This window comes from Chaetodon trifascialis, chromosome 18 (genome assembly GCF_039877785.1).
Source record: "Chaetodon trifascialis isolate fChaTrf1 chromosome 18, fChaTrf1.hap1, whole genome shotgun sequence".
Taxonomy (NCBI): domain Eukaryota; kingdom Metazoa; phylum Chordata; class Actinopteri; order Chaetodontiformes; family Chaetodontidae; genus Chaetodon; species Chaetodon trifascialis.
In genome coordinates, this window is record NC_092073.1 from 18702093 (window position 1) to 18721961 (window position 19869).

The 19869-nt window shown below is 45.7% G+C and overlaps 1 protein-coding gene across 1 annotated transcript; it reads right to left on the reverse strand.

The window, feature by feature from the left end:
* Positions 1 to 881: 881 nt before the first annotated feature.
* prpf4bb (pre-mRNA processing factor 4Bb) lies at positions 882 to 9713 on the reverse strand. Its single transcript, XM_070986079.1, has 16 exons — positions 9626 to 9713; positions 8255 to 8339; positions 6540 to 7690; positions 6032 to 6199; positions 5750 to 5908; positions 5283 to 5364; positions 4897 to 5098; positions 4045 to 4118; positions 3780 to 3870; positions 3438 to 3585; positions 3162 to 3299; positions 2891 to 3044; positions 2680 to 2794; positions 2440 to 2591; positions 2218 to 2304; positions 882 to 2054 (listed from the first exon to the last, which is right to left on the reverse strand). Exons 1-16 carry the CDS (start codon positions 9682 to 9684, stop codon positions 1851 to 1853), a joined length of 3069 nt encoding a protein of 1022 aa, XP_070842180.1. The 5' UTR covers positions 9685 to 9713; the 3' UTR covers positions 882 to 1850.
* Between the last annotated feature and the right edge of the window lie 10156 nt (positions 9714 to 19869).

A 19869-nucleotide genomic window follows, 5' to 3' on the forward strand; every position in this document is an offset into this window, starting at 1 on the left:
ATACATGGCCCGATGTTGCTTTAGATTATTGTTTGGGAATATGCTCCTCTCATTACGGAATACAAGAAACACAGTCACTATCGGGAACTTCATTCAGAAAGTATCTCTAGTGCTTCTGATGCCCTCTCCTGATCATCCTAAGAAATTACAAGTCCATTGAAAGGCGTGAGATGAGCAGTTTGTCAATTTCAGCCTCATGAATTTTGATAGCGTGCTTAAAATGACTTGTTTGGATACATGTTCACATTAAAAGCCTTCATCTCTGTGTGTTGAGATTAAAGCCAGTAGGTGTTAGCATCCCTGCTCATTCACCCGGACATCTTTACCGGTGCTTACTCCACTTTAGTCCACATGTATTTACAGAGCCTTTAAGGCTGACGGCCCATCAGCTCATATCTGAAGTCCTTTTAACACGCTTCAGGTGAGCACAGAGGGCTCTGGCGTCACTCCCTAACTTTCCAGACGGAGAAAAATGGGAATCTACTCTAAGCGAGTCTCCCATTATGCTTTTTTTGAAGCTCAACACAAGTGCAATCATGTGACGGAAATGAAGGGCACAGACACTTTCCACTGCAGAGGGAGCATGAGAGCTGTAAATTGTTCCAACTGGAAACAAGATAGAGCATTTTCACTTTTGATGCTTCGGAAGCTGCAGCGTATCCCTGCAAACTCTCTTGCCATCTTCAGACGGCACTTAAGGGTGGACGAGGATCAAAAAGCCTCTTTTGGGCAGTTGCCATCCAGTTGCAAAATCTGTGCACGTTCCACGACTTTCGCTTCCTCTTAAGTGCTTAAAAATTTCATATGCACTGAACTATTGATAAACAGGATGCACAGGGCATCGTGTCCGCATGCTGGGGATAGAATGAAGAAAGGGGGTTTGGTATACAATAGGAAACATTTTATTACTGAAAAGTTGTCTTATACTGAAGGTGCTCTTTCAGCAGCGTTTCCACAACTATTCTTTATTGAAATCACAAGATTGTTTTTTTTACCACTTAATGGGAAAAAAAAATCACACATGAAATGACAGTAACTGTGGACTATATACAACAATGGAAGAGGAGGGTCACAGGTGTGGCTTCAACAGGCCAGCATTGTTTGGTGTTTCAACACACGAGGCTCATACAGGAGGCACTTGAATGTGAGAGCCTTAAGAGCCAGGACCAAGCCAGAGCGCTGGAGGGGGGGGGGGGGGGGTTAAAAACATGGAAATTTCCAGCAACAGAAAACAATGACTACCTGCTTTGAAAAACAAAACAAAGAAAAACTTGTCCAAGGAGTACATAATATGCATCTATTCCTTCCTATGTGGGACACTGATGCACAAACAGAGCATTTACACAGGCCTGCACCACAGAAATCTAGAGAACAAAGGGTGCACATTCAGAAGCATGCATCGCCCCACAATGACAACTGTGGTTAAGAAAGAAATGATGTATTTAGACATCTGCAACTACAACGAAACTCAACTGTCTGCTGCTCGAGATTGTTAATGCAATAGACATACAGTATTTACAGGAATTATATTTTTCTTTAAAACATCTGTCACTCCAATGCCAGTTAAATAAAAAAAAGTCCATAACTGCATTGCTGGGTATGAGGGGTTGAAGTTTACAATAATAAATCGCAAAATCAGTGTCTTCAAGAATGGCTACCATTTCAATGATCTATTTACAATAAAGCACAATTATGTATCCATAGACAAAATAAAGTTGAGGAAGAAGATAAATCAATGACATTCTGAATAGAAGTCTGTGGGCTGGCTGCGTCACGGCAGGGCTCCCGCAGAGCTTTCAGTTTAGTGGTTGGTTCTGTGTCTGCTCTGGGAGTGTGTGGCGTTCAGGGTGTCAGATCTTCTCCTGGATGAACGGGTGCTGCAGCGCCTGGTTGATGCTGATGCGTTTGGCTGGGTCCAGCATCAGGGTGGCGTCCAGCAGGTCCTTCAGTTGCATCACCTTCTTCCTCTGGTCCTCAGGCAGTCGCTGGCCTCCTATCATGTCTGCCAGCAGGTCTTTGGTGGGGTTGATGGTGCTCATCACCGTCACCTTCTCCTGATGGGGCAGAGATATGGAGAAATGAGTGGAGATGCAAAGTTGACTCAGTTATGATGTATTGATCTGAACAGCCCAGAAATAACATTTCATACTCGTTATGACACTAAGACATATTAATTTCATCAGGTGAAAATAGCAGAAATAAGTAGGAACACCTCACCCTTTCTGTCACTTTGTCTACTTCAATGTACAGGAAGTTCAAATTCTGATCGAAGTGCTGGTCTTTGAATAAGCCTTTACGGATCATCTGAGGAAAGAAAACCACATCGTTGCATCAGCCATAACGTCTTGAACGCTGCATGGAAGAGCAACATGTCTCACTTCATGCAGGAAAGGGGGAAACAATAGCTGATGGAAGTGAAAATTTATGATGCAACTTTACCTTGTTGGGCATCTTGCCCTTGAGGTCCATCGCTAGTTTGATCATGTGATTGTTAGAAGATCCGGGAAACAGGATCTTGCCAGTGTACAGCTCATATAAAGTGCAGCCCACAGACCACATGTCAATCCCATAATCGTACGGTTTTCCGATGACTGAGACACAAAGAAATTATGAGCAAGGTCCAATTTTGAATGCAGCTGATTAACTGTGTGATTGATTGATGCAAATAATCCAACTTACTGATTTCTGGAGCTCTGTAGAACCTGCTGACCAGGTATGGTGTGATGTCGTTGTCAGCAACATGAGATGCAGAACCAAAGTCGCACAGCTTCAAAATGGTCTTTGACTCGTTCACCTTTTCAGGACAAGAAAGAAATGAGCACAAACAAGATTGTGGCATGTTGAGCTTTCATTAACCTGTTTAACTTGACTTTGAGTGTGTGCTCTGTACCAGGATATTGTCCGGTTTGATGTCAGCGTGGAGGATGTTGCATCGTTTGAGCAGCTTGAGGGCCAAGAAGAGCTGCTGGCTGTAGGAACGAACAGCCTTGATGTGGAGCCCAACATCCTTCCCGTATTTCTTCAACACCTCTCGCAAATTCATACTATGGATGACAAAAAAAAGATCATTAGAAAGTGAGGCCATCACATAAACATTACCAACAGCGGTGGATGCACACATCTCAAATCAATGGGAAGAAATGAGTTTCCTTTTTCAGCACCTGAGAGGCTCAAACACCAGACAAAGATGCTGCTTGTGGTAGAAGTGCCTGAAGAGGCGGAGGCAGTGGAACTTGTCGTCAGGATCTGCGTCATTCAGCTTCTTGAGGAACTCCAACTCTTTCAACCCGGTTTTCTGCCTGTTGACCAAAAACATCATTGATGTTCATCAACGCAACTTCAATGAAACGGCTGCTGAAAGCATTGTATTTCTGAGTATCTTTACTTGTTTGGGAACATTTGTTAAACATTTGCTCCTGTAGAAGTGTTTGACTCACATCAGCTCATTGTTTCGGATGATCTTGACTGCCACCTCCTGGCCGGCCCTGGCAGTGTCCCTGGCTCTGATCACGTTGCTGAACACACCCTGGCCGGTGTAGCCGTACACATCGTAACGCTTGTCCAATGTCTCGCCGATGTTCACCCCTAAATAATCACACAAACTTGTTTAACAGACTTGGATGTGTGTGATTAATGCACTGCAACCACCATGACACGGCCATGACACTAAGCAAGCACTGACGAGTGTTTCCACGGATAGCGGCACACTCCATGTCACGTGTCTGCCCACAGAGAAGACCTGTATGAAAAAAGATAAGGAGTAGGCAGGTTGCACTTACTGTAGTAACCCTCAGCATCAGTCCAGTTGTCCCTGAGGTTGGGGTTCTCCTTGAAGTCCTTTCCTACACCTGCTGCTCTCATCCTGGCGCTCTGCAGAGACAACACAGAAATGAGGAACAGCTGCTGAGACTATTCAAGAGTTTCCTATCATCTTCTTCTGGGTGAAGCTTCAGACCAAGCCAGTGAAAAATAATTAGATACTAAAATGCAGAAGATGATTAGAAATACCACAACTTTTGACCTTCCTGAATTGAAAATACTTACATCAAAGTCAGCAGCAAACATGTCATCTGACTCTGTAAACATGTCGGGGGCTGAAGGCTTCTTTGGGTTTGCTCCTGAAACAAACAAAAACAATAAAGCAACACGGGGTGAGTTTCTAGTCGTCCACCATGTTGTAAAACAGAATATCTGGAACATGTGTTTGATTCACATACTCTGCAGAGCTCAAAATATGCTGCAGGTGGCAGAGACAGCCAGGCTTTGGATTACAAGCCAGCAACTGAATGAACACATGACAGAAAGAAAGAAAATTAAAATGCCTGCATCACACAACTCTGCATTTCTCACACAAATCAAGCCATTTTTGCTTTGCACAGACCGGTGTCCTTTGCCAGTCTGACATAACGGAGTGAAATAGGCCACAAAAATGTCAAATCCTTCCAAACTGCAGGGAAGTGCAAATAGTAATGCACATTTAGAGTTCAAGGAATTTTAAGGCCCAGACCCACCTTTCACCTTTCACCTCTGTAAACTGGACTTCCTCCATATCTGATCAAACTGAAGAAACACACTTCTGGCCAGCAGATATGGAGGAAACAGCACTGTTTGGTCGGGGTGAGAAGATAACATCTGCCCAATGAGGAGGCAGCATGTCTGAGCAGCATTTAGCACAGTGACCTGTGTGTGTGCGCCAACTTACACTTAAATCTGAACAATTCCTGGGGACATGTTGGAGAGCAATATTGAATTTTGCAACATCACACTCCTCTACAAATACTTGTAGAGAAATGAGCTGCATTAATTCAATTAACTACTGAGCACACACCGGATGGTGGGGTTCATTCAGTTTGCCTTGTATGCCAACATATATGAGCACTCCGAGCAGGACATTACCGTCTTTCTCCTGGGCGATGAGGTTGTGCTTGGCTTTGATGCTGGCCTCAAAGGTGTTGAGGTTCTCGCGTTCATACTCCTTGACGTCTGCGGCTACTCGCTCCAAGATGTCATCGGGTGAGGGTGAACGGCTGCGTGTGCTGCTCTGTGGGCTGCTGGGCTCCGACACCATGTTTGTGTCCTCGTTCGCAACCTTGTATTTCTGTGCAATGGCAGAAACATAAGAATACATCTCAAACACAGAAAGCCATGGACGTCAGTGGTGCCATTTGTTTCCATGCAGACAAATCACTGAATAAAGAGCATCATTTATAGCTTCTTCATCAATACTGAACTGACACGGTGGCTGAAAACACGGCAGGTTTGGATGAGCCGTATGTACAGACCTGGACTATGGCCAAGCGCTGCTGCCGGCGCTGCTCAATGAGAGCTTCTTCATCGACCTCCTCTCCATCAAAGTCGTCCAACCTACAAACACAAACAAGGCTCAAGAATTATGGATCACAACTTCCTGTTATTGTCAGGGTAAAACTTCTTTGTGATCTTTTCTTTCAGGCCTTTCATACAGTTTGACATCAAAACCAAGAACAAGTTATCCCATATTAGTCAGCTGGTAGCCGTCGTACTACACTAATTAAACTTTCAGTTGAGAGCAAATGATCAGATCAGCACCCTGTTTGGTACAGACTGTGAATTTAATAATGCTGAAAAGGGAAACTGGATCACAAACTGCCTGTTTACATCTTCAAATTTTGCCCACGTCGACTTGTTATAATTTCATATGTAACACAACACTGAAACACCTGCCTCTGTAAGTATAGCAGATGTCAGAGGAGCTTTTTTTTTTACTCACACTTCTTCCTCTGAGGACTCCTGGTCGACTTTCATGCCCTCTGAAAGGCTGCCCTTGAACTTGTCCTCGTCTCTGCTGTGTCTTCTTCTCCTCTCGCGATCGCGGGACGTTGAGCGTCGGTACTGCCTGAGTCTGCCGTACCGGTCTCTCTCCCCAGACCTGCGAGGCATATATGTAAAGGAAGGATAGTTAATTACCTCGTATAAGTTCCACATGCAAACACCCGACAACGCCTCTGGTGCGTGCATAGGCCAATGGAAGCTGAGTAACAAGCAACATCACCTGTGTCCCAGTGGAGACCGTCTGCGAGGGGGAGAGCGGGAGCGTCGTCGTAGTGACGGGGACCTTCGTCTTAGAGGTGAGCGACTCACCCTGCGGCGGGAGGATGATCTGGGACTGTTATCTCGTGATCTATCTCTACCTGGTCCTACATCTGGCCGGGGACGCTTCCTGTAGAAACATCAGGACAGTGGACAGACGTTCTATGTTGTCACTTGGACAAAGTTGTCTGTGAAAGCCTTCAGATACGGTATATTTCTCTTTTAAGATGTTTTGTATTTCACATTTCACTCATGCCATAATTCACTCTGATGACTTCTGTTGTTTCACAAAGGCACTCTAAGTCCTATGTCCTATGTAAACGAATGACAAACTGGCAAACGTTTGATCTCTGTACATCTTTTAGACTCAGATAATATAGATTTGTGAGGCATTTAACTCTGATTCATCTGTCGGTCAACTTACTTTACTGTGAGAAGTATTAAAAGTCAAGACACGTCAGGTCACCCACCTTAGCGGTGACTCCTGCCTATCAGCCTCCCTCCTCCTGATGTTCACATCTGGTGAGCGGCTGCGGCCTCTCCGGGGAGGGGACCTTGTTCTGGAGGGAGAGTGGCTCTGTTTCGATGTCCTGTCTGAGGCACTAGTTGAGGGGTGGTGGGAATCTCTATGGCGCGGGGAAGCACTGCGTTTCCTCACGGGGCTGTGAGGCCCTCGTCTGTGGGGGGAGCGGTTCTCCTTCCCTGATGACGCGTCCTTGGAGGGGGACTTGGCCGGTCGTTTGTCTCGGTCAGCATCTGAGCGACTTGGACGTTCTCGGCCAGCTGATCTGGATCGTCGGCTCCCTCTCTCCTGGTTTGGTCTGTCATCCCGCTGTGGAGAGGGACGCTTATCGGAGCGGCTGCCTTTCTGCTCTCCTCTCCAGCTGGAGGGGGAGTTGGACTTCCTGGTTCTGTCCTTGGACCTGTCAGTGCTGCCTGACTGCTTTCTGTCTTTTGACCTGCTCCGGCCACGGCCTCTGTCTTTAACGCCCGTGTCCTTCGTGGTTTTGGTCACCTTGTCCTGCTTAGACTCCTTGGTCTGTCCTTGCCTGTCTGCAGACTTACTCCGACTACGACGCCTGGCGCTGGATTTACTGCCCTCTGTTGAGTCCCGTCTAGATTTCCCACTTTTTCCCGGTCTGGGAGATATGGGTTTACCTGAGCTGCCCCTTTGACGCTGTTCGCCATTTCTGATCCTAGCATCTCCATCCTCTTCAGATCCAGAGTTATAACCCTGAAGGATCAAGCCCATGCCTGACTGAACCTTGCCCTCCATCAACTGGCTGTCCAGCTCAGCTTTGATCATGGCCCTCTGTTTCTCCAAGTCCTCCAGCAAGGCCCTGTCGTCCAGACTTGGATTTCCAGAAGAGGGAGAGGATTCAACTTTCCTGTGGCTGGAGGAGCCAAAGAGGACAGCACCAGAGGGAGAGGAGCCCTCTTTGCGTTTGTGTTTCCTGTGTTTGTGACGATGCTTGCGTTTGCGGTCCTTGTCCTCATCAGAGGCATGCTTGTGTTTTTTGTGCTTACTACGATGCTTGTGTTTTTTCCTCTTATGTTTTCCGCTGCTGCTGTGATGTTTGGACTCCTCTGCCGTCTTCTCGCCATTAGTCGCTGCCTCCTCCTAGGACGAGATACAACACATCAGCTTATCAATTCATTCAGGAGTAAGACAATCTCAATATTTACATAATCCCAATTTTATGTGGTTGTATTCAACCGAATTATATGAACACAATTAGAGATAAACACTAAGGTATTTTTAAGGTTTGATTAGGGTTCATCCTACGAAAAGATGATCATAACAGCATGAATATGGGTATTACTGGAATTATGTATTTTTCATTCATTGAGGGAAACATAACATAGCTGTCTCTCTTCCTGCATAACAGGAAGAGAGACAGGATACTCTAAATTAAATTAGATATATTGTTAAGTCGTTAAATATTTGTAAAGTTTTGTGAAAAACCGCCAAAATATTATGCAACATGTATTGCTATTTCTTGTGTAATGTGTCCAGATTGAGGTGCAGACACAGAGCACCACTGCCACTACAGTTTGAGACCGTCAAAGTGTAGACTGTCCACATTCAAGTTTATTTAAATTCAATGTAAAGTAAAAAATTTAGATCAGAATCATGGCATCATACCACTGAAGATATTTAGGTCTTGCTGCGGTCCACCCCTACCTCTTCCTCCTCCTCTTCTTCTTCCTCAGACATGTCTCCGCTGTCCTCATTTCCACTTCTTTCATGGCTTTCCAGATCTTGCTTCCTGTTACAAAGAGAACAAATATAGAGTGCACAGTATTACACAGCAGTGCTAAAATGACCAGTTATCAGTTTGTTGGTTTGTTTGATCGACAGGATTAATTTACAACAATGCTGTCAGAACCACTGCTGCCACACGCAGACATTACAGATTAACAACACATACAGCACTAACACTGTTTACATACACAATAAACATCCAATTAGCTAAAAATATAATCGATGTATTAATGGACAATGACAATAATCCAGACTTTGAAACCCTCTAAAAAACTGAGCTCATAGTGTTTGTCAGCTTTCTATTGTTGTCTCTCCCCCAACACTAGTAACCATTGGCAACCAGGGCACCAATGACTTCTCCTATCAGAAAAACATATTTTCTAGAGGCAGAGGCGAAACCGACTTTGGTCCTTACAGTTTAATAAGACCACCAAAAAAAACACGATGTGAAAAACTTAAAAAAAAAAAAAATTAGTCGTGAAAATATTTTATTGCCTGTCGTCCTCTTCCAGATTTAATTAGCAGACATTGTGGAAATACGGAATAAAGTCCATCTCTTGCACTACAGTCATTTAAGCACGTTTTCAAAAATACGGAAACCATCGTTCACAAAGCAACGTTTAACGAACGTTCACGTCAGATCACAACAAGCACAAGTTAGCTCTGTGGGTAGCATGAGATAAACCACGGTTACGTAATGTGCTGAATTTAGCTTGAAACTGCTGAAACGCTGAGCAGTAACGTTAAGAAATGCGACTTTTAAGGAGAGAAATCTACTTCAAATCAACGATATTAATTTGTAGCCACGAAACTTGACTTCACGCTCTTCCCTGAGCTCGACCGCCAAGATGATTTTCACTCCTTAGCTCGGACACGCTAACCGTTCTTAGCCAACTTAGAGCTAGCAAGCTACATCCTGAGTTAGCTTCTAGCCATGCTATCTTACGTTACTGCATCGTTGCATGATGCCAAATCCCAATGTTTGCCTGGCCTGCGAGGTATAGCTACATTTTATGGAAGAAAATACATAACCCCGCAGCCGAGTTACACTTCTATGCGTTATGCGTTTAGCGAAACTTAATGCTAGGCGAGCTAAAGAACATTAGCTAGTTGACTATGACCGTTAGCCAGCCATTGACAAGTAATTTAGCTAGCCCGGCAACAACGTGAACCTGCTTCTGCTTCTGTTCGCCCCCACAGTTCTTCCTTACACAACAGTTCCCTTTAGATTTTAGTAGAGGAAGGCACTTGCACCTCATTACCACAAACATCTTATCTTAAATAACTTACACGTGTTCGTTGCCATTATTCATTCTTGTGGACGCGATGTCCATCTCAACGTCGGCCATTTTCCACAGCTGAGGGGGCTTTTTCTTCTTCGTTTATTTTTTGTTTAACCACAGAGGTACAACAATATCAAAACACTGACGGGCCCTCTATGGTGCTGGCGGCGCACTGCAATCTGGTTTTGTGCACTGAAATGCGTCTTTTGTCCGCCAGGGTGTGTGATTGTGTCATTTAAAGTTTTTAGGCATATGGACACACACTACGGGATGGCCATGGAGGTCAATTAGTGGAAATGTGGTTTTGCGGGCCCCTCAGGCACCATGGGGTGCACATGGGAGTTGTGCTTCTTCCTTAGCCCCAGTTCGTATGCTCAACAAAAATACTTCTTGAAGGACAGATTTAAATTTTCTTTCCTCCAGTGAGACATTATGAACCCAAGACCAGCAGCTCACTGATTTTACTCTGTATTTGTTGGTGCAGTAAAATGTATGTGTAAAAGCACATGACTGCATCCAAGGAATTTATCCTGCATGATATACAATTTGTATATTTTTTACCCATAATTTCTGCACGGTCTATTTATTTCATTTAATCTGACAAGAAAACTATCCTGTTGCTTTAATTGCAGGATATTGAAATATCATAATTGAAGGACAAAATTCATTGTTTCACACTGCAAAAACAAGCCTGACACAAAGTTGTTGTCGTTGGTCAGCAAGATACGGTTTAATTTGCACTGCACTCATAATGAGATATGCAAGTTACATTTAGTCTCGACCTCGTGATGCTCTGCAGAACTGCTAAGACGCATGCAAAGAACAATTAGATCACTAGAGATAATAATACTTTTCAGATGTGACACCACAAAATTTGATTGTTAACTGGAAAGGGTGAAAATACCAAACACACCACATCTGATTTAGCATGTTGCCTCATATAGAATTTAAAATATGATCAGACAGATCTGAGACATCATGCTGCAATGCAAAAAGGTGCAAAAAACGTGTGACATTTAAGGATGCAAGAGCATTCAAGGGATGGTTATTATCCACACTTGACAGTTTTATATGAAGCAGTAAATCATGTTATTGTGAGGCACCTGTGCTTGCTTATTCATAGCAGTGTGAGAGTAATGGAGGCGTGTAGACGTAACAGCATTAATGTTGACAACCTGGCAGATGGGACGAGCGCTTTTGGCAGATGAGAGTCCTCCAGGTGTTGTCATTATCATCGTGTGTTTTAACGACGTCTTGATTGGTGTAGGTTAGATTTAAAACTGTCAAATGTTTTCTTTTATGCTATTTCAGATTCCCTCCTCCTTGAACTGCCACCTTATCGTGGTGGAGGAGTTTGAGTACCCGAATGATCCTAGAGGCTATGTTGTCCGGGGCTTAATGCCCCTGGTAGGGTCTCCCAAGGCAAACAGGTTCTAGGTGACGGGTCAGACTAAGAGCAGTTCAAGAAGCCCCTTATGAAAGAAATTAAAGCAAGGAAGCGTACGTCGCCCGGATTGGCGTCACCGGGGCCCCGCCCTGGAGCCAGGCCTGGGGTTGGGGCTCGCAGGCGAGCGCCTGGTGGCCGGGTCTTTGCCCACGGGACCCGGCCGGGCACAGCCCGAAGGAGCGACGTGGGCCCGCCTTCCCGTAGGCCCACCACCCGCAGGAAGGATCAGAAGGGGCCGGTGCTATGTGGAATGGGTAGCAGTCGTGGGCGGGGGCCCCGACGACCCAAATCCTGGACAACGACTCTGGCTATGGGGACATGGAATGTCACCTCACTGTGGGGGAAAGAGCCTGAGCTAGTGCGGGAGGTTGAGCGGTACCGGCTAGAGATAGTCGGGCTCACCTCCACGCACAGTCTGGGCTCGGGAACCCAACTCCTTGAGAGAGGCTGGACTCTCTTCTACTCTGGAGTTGCCCGCGGTGAGAGGCGGCGAGCTGGTGTGGGCTTGCTTATAGCCCCCCAGCTCAGCCGCCATGTGTTGGAGTTCTCCCCGCTGAGCGAGAGGGTCGCTTCCCTGCGCCTTCGGGTTGGGGATAGGTCTCTCACTATTGTTTCGGCCTACGGGCCGAACAGTAGCGTAGAGTACCCGGCCTTCTTGGAGTCCCTGGGAGGGGTACTGGAAAGTGCTCCAACCGGGGACTCCATTGTTCTGCTGGGAGACTTCAATGCTCACGTGGGCAGCGACAGTGACACCTGGAGGGGAGTGATTGGGAGGAACGGCCTCCCCGATCTGAACCCGAGTGGTGTTCTGTTATTGGATTTCTGTGCTAGTCACAGTTTGTCCATAACGAACACCATGTTCGAGCATAAGGGTGTCCATCAGTGCACGTGGCACCAGGATACCCTAGGCCGGAGGTCAATGATCGACTTTGTAGTCGTATCATCTGACCTTCGGCGGTATGTCTTGGACACTCGGGTAAAGAGAGGGGCTGAGCTGTCAACTGATCACCACCTGGTGGTGAGTTGGATTCGCTGGCAGGGGAAGAAGCGGGACAGACTTGGCAGACCCAAACGTACCGTGAGGGTCTGTTGGGAACGTCTGGCGGAACCCGCTGTCAGGGAAGTTTTCAACTCCCACCTCCGGGAGAGCTTCAACCAGATCCCGAGGGAGGTTGGAGACATTGAGTCCGAATGGACCATGTTCTCCACTTCCATTGTTGATGCAGCCGCCCATAGCTGTGGCCGTAAGGTCGGCGGTGCCTGTCGTGGCGGCAACCCCCGAACCCGGTGGTGGACACCGGAAGTAAGGGATGCCGTCAAGCTGAAGAAGGAGTCCTATCGGGCCTGGTTGGCTCATAGGACTCCTGAGGCAGCTGATGGGTACCGGCAGACCAAGCGTGCGGCAGCTCGGGCGGTTGTAGAAGCAAAAACTCGGGTCTGGGAGGAGTTCGGGGAGGCCATGGAGGAGGACTACCGGTTGGCCTCGAGGAAATTCTGGCAAACCGTTCGGCGCCTCAGGAGGGGGAAGCAGCTTTCTGTCAACACTGTTTACAGTGGAGGTGGGGAGCTGTTGACCTCGACTGGGGATATTGTCGGGCGGTGGAAGGAATACTTCGAGGATCTCCTCAATCCCTCTGTCATGTCTTCCGTAGAGGAAGCAGAGACTGGGGACTTGGAGGTCGATTCATTCATCACCGGGGCTGAAGTCACTGAGGCAGTTCGCAAGCTCCTCGGTGGCAAAGCGCCGGGGGTGGACGAGATCCGCCCTGAGTACCTCAAGTCTCTGGATGTTGTAGGACTGTCTTGGTTGACACGCCTCTGCAGCATCGCGTGGCAGACGGGGACAGTGCCTCTGGACTGGCAGACTGGGGTGGTGGTCCCTCTTTTTAAAAAGGGGGACCGGAGGGTGTGTTCCAACTATCGGGGGATCACACTCCTCAGCCTCCCTGGTAAAGTCTATTCCAGGGTACTGGAGAGGAGAATCCGGCCGATAGTCGAACCCCGGATTCAAGAGGAACAATGCGGTTTTCGTCCTGGCCGTGGAACACTGGACCAGCTCTATACCCTCCACAGGGTGCTTGAGGGTTCATGGGAGTTTGCCCAAACAGTCCACATGTGCTTCGTGGACTTGGAGAAGGCATTCGACCGTGTCCCTCGCGTCATTCTGTGGGAGGTGCTCCAGGAGTATGGGGTTGGAGGCCCTCTGTTGAGGGCTGTACAGTCCCTGTACAACCGGAGCAGGAGCTTGGTCCGCATTGCCGGCAGTAAGTCGGACCTGTTCCCAGTGCATGTTGGACTCCGGCAGGGCTGCCCTATGTCACCGGTTCTGTTCATCATTTTTATGGACAGGATTTCTAGGCGCAGCCAGGGGCCGGAGGGGGTTCGGTTCGGGGGCCGGCAGATTTCGTCTCTGCTTTTCGCGGATGATGTTGTCTTGTTGGCTTCCTCGAGCCAGGACCTTCGGCATGCGCTGGGGCGGTTCGCAGCCGAGTGTGAAGCAGCTGGGATGAGAGTTAGCACCTCCAAGTCCGAGGCCATGGTTCTCGACCGGAAAAAGGTGGCTTGCTCCCTTCAGGTTGGAGGAGAGTTCCTGCCTCAAGTGGAGGAGTTTAAGTATCTTGGGATCCTGTTCACGAGTGAGGGAAGGATGGAACGTGAGATTGACAGGCGGATCGGTGCAGCGGCTGCAGTAATGCGGTCGCTGTATCGGTCTGTCGTGGTGAAGAAGGAGCTGAGCCGAAAGGCGAAGCTCTCGATTTACCGGTCAATCTACGTTCCTACCCTCACCTATGGTCATGAACTTTGGGTCATGACCGAAAGAACGAGGTCCCGGATACAAGCGGCTGAAATGAGTTTCCTCCGCAGGGTGGCGGAGCGCTCCCTTAGAGATAGGGTGAGGAGCTCTGTCACCCGGGAGGAGCTCAGAGTAGAGTCGCTGCTCCTCCGCATCGAGAGGAGTCAGCTGAGGTGGCTCGGGCATCTCTATCGGATGCCCCCTGGACGCCTCCCTAGGGAGGTGTTCCAGGCATGTCCCACCGGGAGGAGGCCCCGGGGAAGACCCAGGACACGCTGGGGTGACTACGTCACTCGGCTGGCCTGGGAACGCCTCGGGATCCCCCCGGAAGAGTTGGAGGAAGTGTCCGGGGAGAGGGAAGTCTGGGCGTCCCTGCTCAGACTGCTCCCCCCGCAACCCGGCCCCGGATAAGCGGAAGATAATGGATGGATGGATGAATATTTCAGATTCCGAAGCAATTTGTGTAGAAAACATATAAAAATCTAGTTTTTGCGTGAGCTTGTCTGATGTAAATATATGTGCAGTTTATAGCACACACAGCGGGCTGTAACTCACAGTCTGAGCCCTCTGATGCACAGTGTAGCTCAGATTTATATGGTAAAGTTGCAAGCTGGAGGTCCACCACAGATTAAAGTGTCGGTCATGGAAACATTAGCTATTCCATTAGTTGAGACCTCTGTCCCAGTGTGCCCAGTAAATCATGGGCCTGTGGTTAATGCACACTGCTGTGCAGTGTGGAGACACTGTCTGACTGTGCGTAACACAGTTTATGATTTATAATGTTGATCAGTCTATAAAGATGAAGCCTTTGTTTGTGCAATATATGCTTTTTCTCTTTCACCTTCTTGCTTTGTGTTTTCACCGTACTGACGTCATCGCCATTGCAAGGCAGTACATCCAATACATGACTTTGACCATTGTTTACAGAAGTCTGAAAGTTCAAAACCTTAAAAGAACACGATGACATTTTGGGAAATACTGCATGAGAAGATCAACACCACGCTCATGTCTGCCCCTTAAGTGTGAAGCTGGAGCCAGTAGACTTTTAGCTTAGCATAAAAACAGGAGAGGAACAGCTAGCCTTGACTGGAGGCTTGTCACTCTGAGGTTGCCAGGCTCAGACTCCAGGAAGTCACTGTTCCTGGCCCAAAAATCTGGTGCTGCAACTCTTATTTTTTCCACACCAAAAAACACAATATAATGTATTAATTAGTGAGCTTTAGAGGTGCTGGTTGAATTGGCTAGTGTTAGCTGTTTCCCCAGTTTCCAGTCTTTATGCTAAGCTAAGATAGCCATCTTTTTTCTTAAATATCAAACTTTTTATTGAAGCCATCCTGAAATTCAAGCACATCCATTGCTGCATCTTTCTTTTCAGACTAGTTTGGCCTGGTCAAGCATTCAAACACACAAAACTCTATTTAAAATTCCAATAAGAGCCCATGTGTCAGGTTGAGGTTGAGGGAAATGTGCATAAAAGAGTATTTCGGTATGATGTAACAGTGCAGACATAAAAAAAAACTGGGGGTTGTATATTTAATTTACTGTAAGCATCAACTTGAAGAAAATTAAGAAAGCAGCCTAAAACTATAAAACCAGCATTTCAGGTCAGATTGTGCTGCAACAACTGTGACAGCATTACTGATGGAACAACATTCACAGAGCCAACTGCAGGAATTTCTTGATGCCCTGAACTTGCAGATTTGATTTATGAGTCCTGTAGCTGGAACTAGGATTTCCATAGAGAGGAAATAAAGCAAGCAGACGTCAGGTCTGCCTTGACTCTTACAGGGCCTCTGCTCTCCAAGCTTCACTGGAGACACAATAAGGATGGAGCCATAAAACATGAGGTCCAACAGATGCGCAGTGAAGACAACCACAGTCCATTATACAGGCTGTTAAAAACACTCAGGCAGTTTGCTAACCCACTGTCACCCCAGCCCCTGCACTCTTCACTGGGTTTTGTCTGCCGGTGTGGATGAGGACAGAGTTATGGCTCAGGGTGACATCCTCCGAGTGAAGCTCTGCCACAGCTCATAGTGCTTCTCAATGAAAAGGGAACGCCTGCTTCCATCAACGCAGATGTTCTTTGTTCACTGACAGATGTGTCCATCTTTGTTTTTTCTTTTTTTTTTTCTTCCCTTCTGAACAGTTTTGCTTTATGAGCCCCCGATGTTTGATTTTCTCTAAGAGGGAGTACGACCTGAGCACATGGCCTTGTCAGAGGTTGAAATTTATGTTTGTTTCAAGGGAGAGGATGAGGAATTAGGTTCACATTCACAACCATTTCTCTGTTGTCATCACAGGTGATTTAAGGGTAGAAATCCAAAGATTTTCTTTTAATTTGGTGCTGCTTGTTTGAAGACATCTGTTTTAACAGCATCACATCAGGTCTAGGGTGTGGCAGTTTGAAGTCTGGCAGTGAGGGAGTGACAAATTAGAAAACAGGAGATACAGAGGCCCTTATTTTCCCCTTCTCGGCTAATTAAACATGGGTGTAAAATTTTACTTGAGCAATAATTAAGGTTCCAAATGTCAGTGTTTAACTATGCTGTAGGCCCACCACCCAGGGTACAGGCTAAACACTGGTCACTGGCTGGAGCTCATGTATCGTATGATGTTGAATAGTTTGTTTTAATTTTCAGAAAATGTTGTTACCAAGATTTAGCGTCATCAAAACACAGTATGCTGTTCCAGTTTCTTGTTGAGAGTTAAATGAGTAGATTGAAACCACTCTCATCTTTGTTGGTCAAGTATTTAGCTGGAGCCGGAGGACAGTTAGCTTAGCTTAGCATAAAGACTAGAGGCAGGTGGAAACAGTTAGTTTAGCTCTATTCAAATTAAACAAAATTAGCACTTCTAAAGCTCACAAATTTATATTTCTATGTTGTTTATTGAATTCATAAAAAAACAAAAGAGTAAACATGACTTTGTGCCTGTGCTAGACTATTTCCTGACTTCGCTGTTCCCCTGTGTCCAGTATTTATGCTAAGCTAACTGTGTCCTGACTCCAGGTTCATATTTAATGTACAGAAAGTGATATCAATCTTCTTCTCCAACTCTTGGCAAGAATAAATGTATTTTTCAAAACTTTTCCTTGAAGTCTTAAATGTTGTGAGGTCTCAGATGTTGTAAACTCTACATTCAGCGCCGAGGCTACTTGCTAGCCTAAAGACAAATCCAAACTCTTATTTCAAACCCGAACCCAGTTGCTAATCTTAAATTACTCCACAAAAAGTGCAGAGCAGCAACATGCCCCCTCAGTTTGGAGGACTTCATATCTTTCTATCATGAGAGGACACACACCAACAAACTATCGTCAATCTGATGACACATCAGTCTCTCATCAAACAAACCAACCCTGAACGACTCCTCTTGCTCACTTACTTTTCCCCCCACAGAGTTTTTGGCATCGGCTGCTGGAACACGAGACAAATGTGTTTAGAATTCTGTATGAGAAAGCTTTAAAGGATGAGTGGGCAAAAGCCTATTTTTCCATTTAAAGTTTACTCTTTCAGAGGAATTATAGTGGAATGGGGTATTGAGACAGAATGCGCTGACTCTGGAAATGTGGCCAACCACAGATTGAAGCCCTGCTCAAAACAGACAGATCCTATTATTACACAGGGTGAGAGGGGGGTTTGGGATAATACTGAAGCGGTTTCTCTGATGCAATGCAATAATTTTCTAATCATTCACGCTGAAAATGAAATATGCAGCGCGCAGCATCTCTACACTTGAAAAAGTTGAACCGTATTGTCAGAAAGACACTGATAATGGACATAAAAGGACACGCTCCATTGTCTGTCTAACACCTTAAAGTTTGAGGCTGTCTGCTGCTTTGGTTCAGATTGCTTTGAATACAGACATTCGTACAGAAAGCATCCAACTGACTGACTTTTCATCTAGCGCCACCTTGAGGTTGACATTTTTTAGTGAAACATCAAATGGTTCGATGGATTGCTATCAAGTTTGGTGCTAACATTCATGAAGCCCAGAGGATGAATCCCAATATCTTCAGTGAACCACTGAATTTTCATCTAGCACCATCAAAATCTTAATTTATGCAGCATTGTGCTTAAGAAATAGCTTTAAATCTACTGACACAAAACTTGTAATGGTGAGGAACCCAATAATATTTATGCTTTTGCGAAGAAGCACACGTTAGCATGCTAAAATGCTAAACTAAGATGCTTCCTGTTAACCATCAGCATGTTAACATTGTCGTTTCTGGCATTTCTGCATGCTGATGTTCGCACTTTGCTGTCAGCTCGGTTGTGTAGACTCATAGACTTGTTTGATTTTATTAGTTTGAATTTGTTTGACTACTTTTCAGATGCAAAACTATTTCGAAAGCACAAATCTCTTCCGTTTAGCGCTCAGAATGAATGTTACATAATTGGCGGGGCTGAACGGCAAAGAAGTTAATTTGGACCAAATTAACACAGACACTAAACATTGTCAGACTTTATTCATTCAAAGCCAAAGGATTTATTATTCTGGAACGTCAGCTTCAGGCTGACTGGCTGCTTATGATTTCTCTCTGTGTTAGTCAAAAACAGTCCACTGATGCTGAATTGAGTCATTTCAGCATAATCGGAACCTCAAACCTGTCCCTCGCTATCTGTGTTTTAATAAATAGTTTTGTACTCGTAGCCATTAGCAGATGAACAGTTGTGTGGGGTGATTCAGCTCTGCCTCTGTAAAAGGGATAAAACTGCACCTCACACCAACACTTAGCAAGTCAGCGTTCAGTCTGAGCTACTTTAATATCACAGTGCACCACAGTAATCTTCTTCACCACTGTATAATTTCCACTATTGTAAGGATACAGGTTAATGGTTGATATGTGTGGACAGGTATATCTAAAGGCGCTCTATCTAATGCTACTCTGTTCTTCTTGTAAACAACCACTGAGATGAGCGATCATATAATTTTTGCATTGCGCCTCAGCATTCTTGATGTCCTGCAATTTTCAATATTTAATACGTAGAGCTGCTCAAGACGTCCACTTAACTACAAAATTACTCTGAAAGCATGTTTGAAACGTCTGTTTAGTATTAGTAATACATCTTACCTCAGACTATTCTCATAGAGCGAGATTTGGTTCGTTTTTTACACAGTTTATCTCATGTCTAGTTTGAATTATCAATGTAAGAAGAGGGGCGTTCAAACATGTTGACTAATGTGCATTTTAAATACATTTTGGGGATAGTGGGAAATGATCATGATCGCTGACTACAAGTCTGGTTTTCATATTCCCAGCAGTGTTAATCCCAAGACGCAGCTCCACTGTAATGCACATGAAAAACACTTTCAGTAAGCAGTTTGAATATAAAACTAGTCAGATACAATCACACAGGAGATTATAGGGAAATAACATGACTGTGGTTGACAACGTGGAACTTCCAGAGAAGCTGGAGTCCCTCACTGAGTCTGTATCTTCACAATAATTTCCTATATTTATCTATTTCCCTATTTTCTACACTGGAGCAGCGACTGACCGGCTGTATCTGAAACTGTCACATGTCCTGTCCAAGACCTCTTTGGACAGTTTAAATGTGGCAGATTGAAACTTTATAGCATCCTGACTGGCTGCGCTGCCCTGTCTGGAGTCCTTACATGTGCAAGAGTGAATCTGAAGCACTCACAAAGGTGCGATCGCGAGCTCAAAAAGGCCTGAATGCAGACGTTCGCAGCAACCATCTGCTCTGTCCTATAAAATGTGATGCAGACATTAATGGAAGACCAGTTTCTCTGATCTCAACAGTACAATTTCTGTGCAGATTTACGCGCATGTCCAGTTAACAGTGATTTACTGCTTGCTTTTTGCTGAACTGTATTGCTATCAATTGCTTTTACCAGAACAGTTTGCAGACAGTCCTTTTCCCACAGTGCAGTAGTTAATTACAGCTGAATTGTCATTACTTGACTTGGCTGGGACTTCCTGTAAAGCTCTTTTACCGGTCTCTGCCCCTCCACTCGGTGGAACATTAGTGTGCTGCTCAGCTGA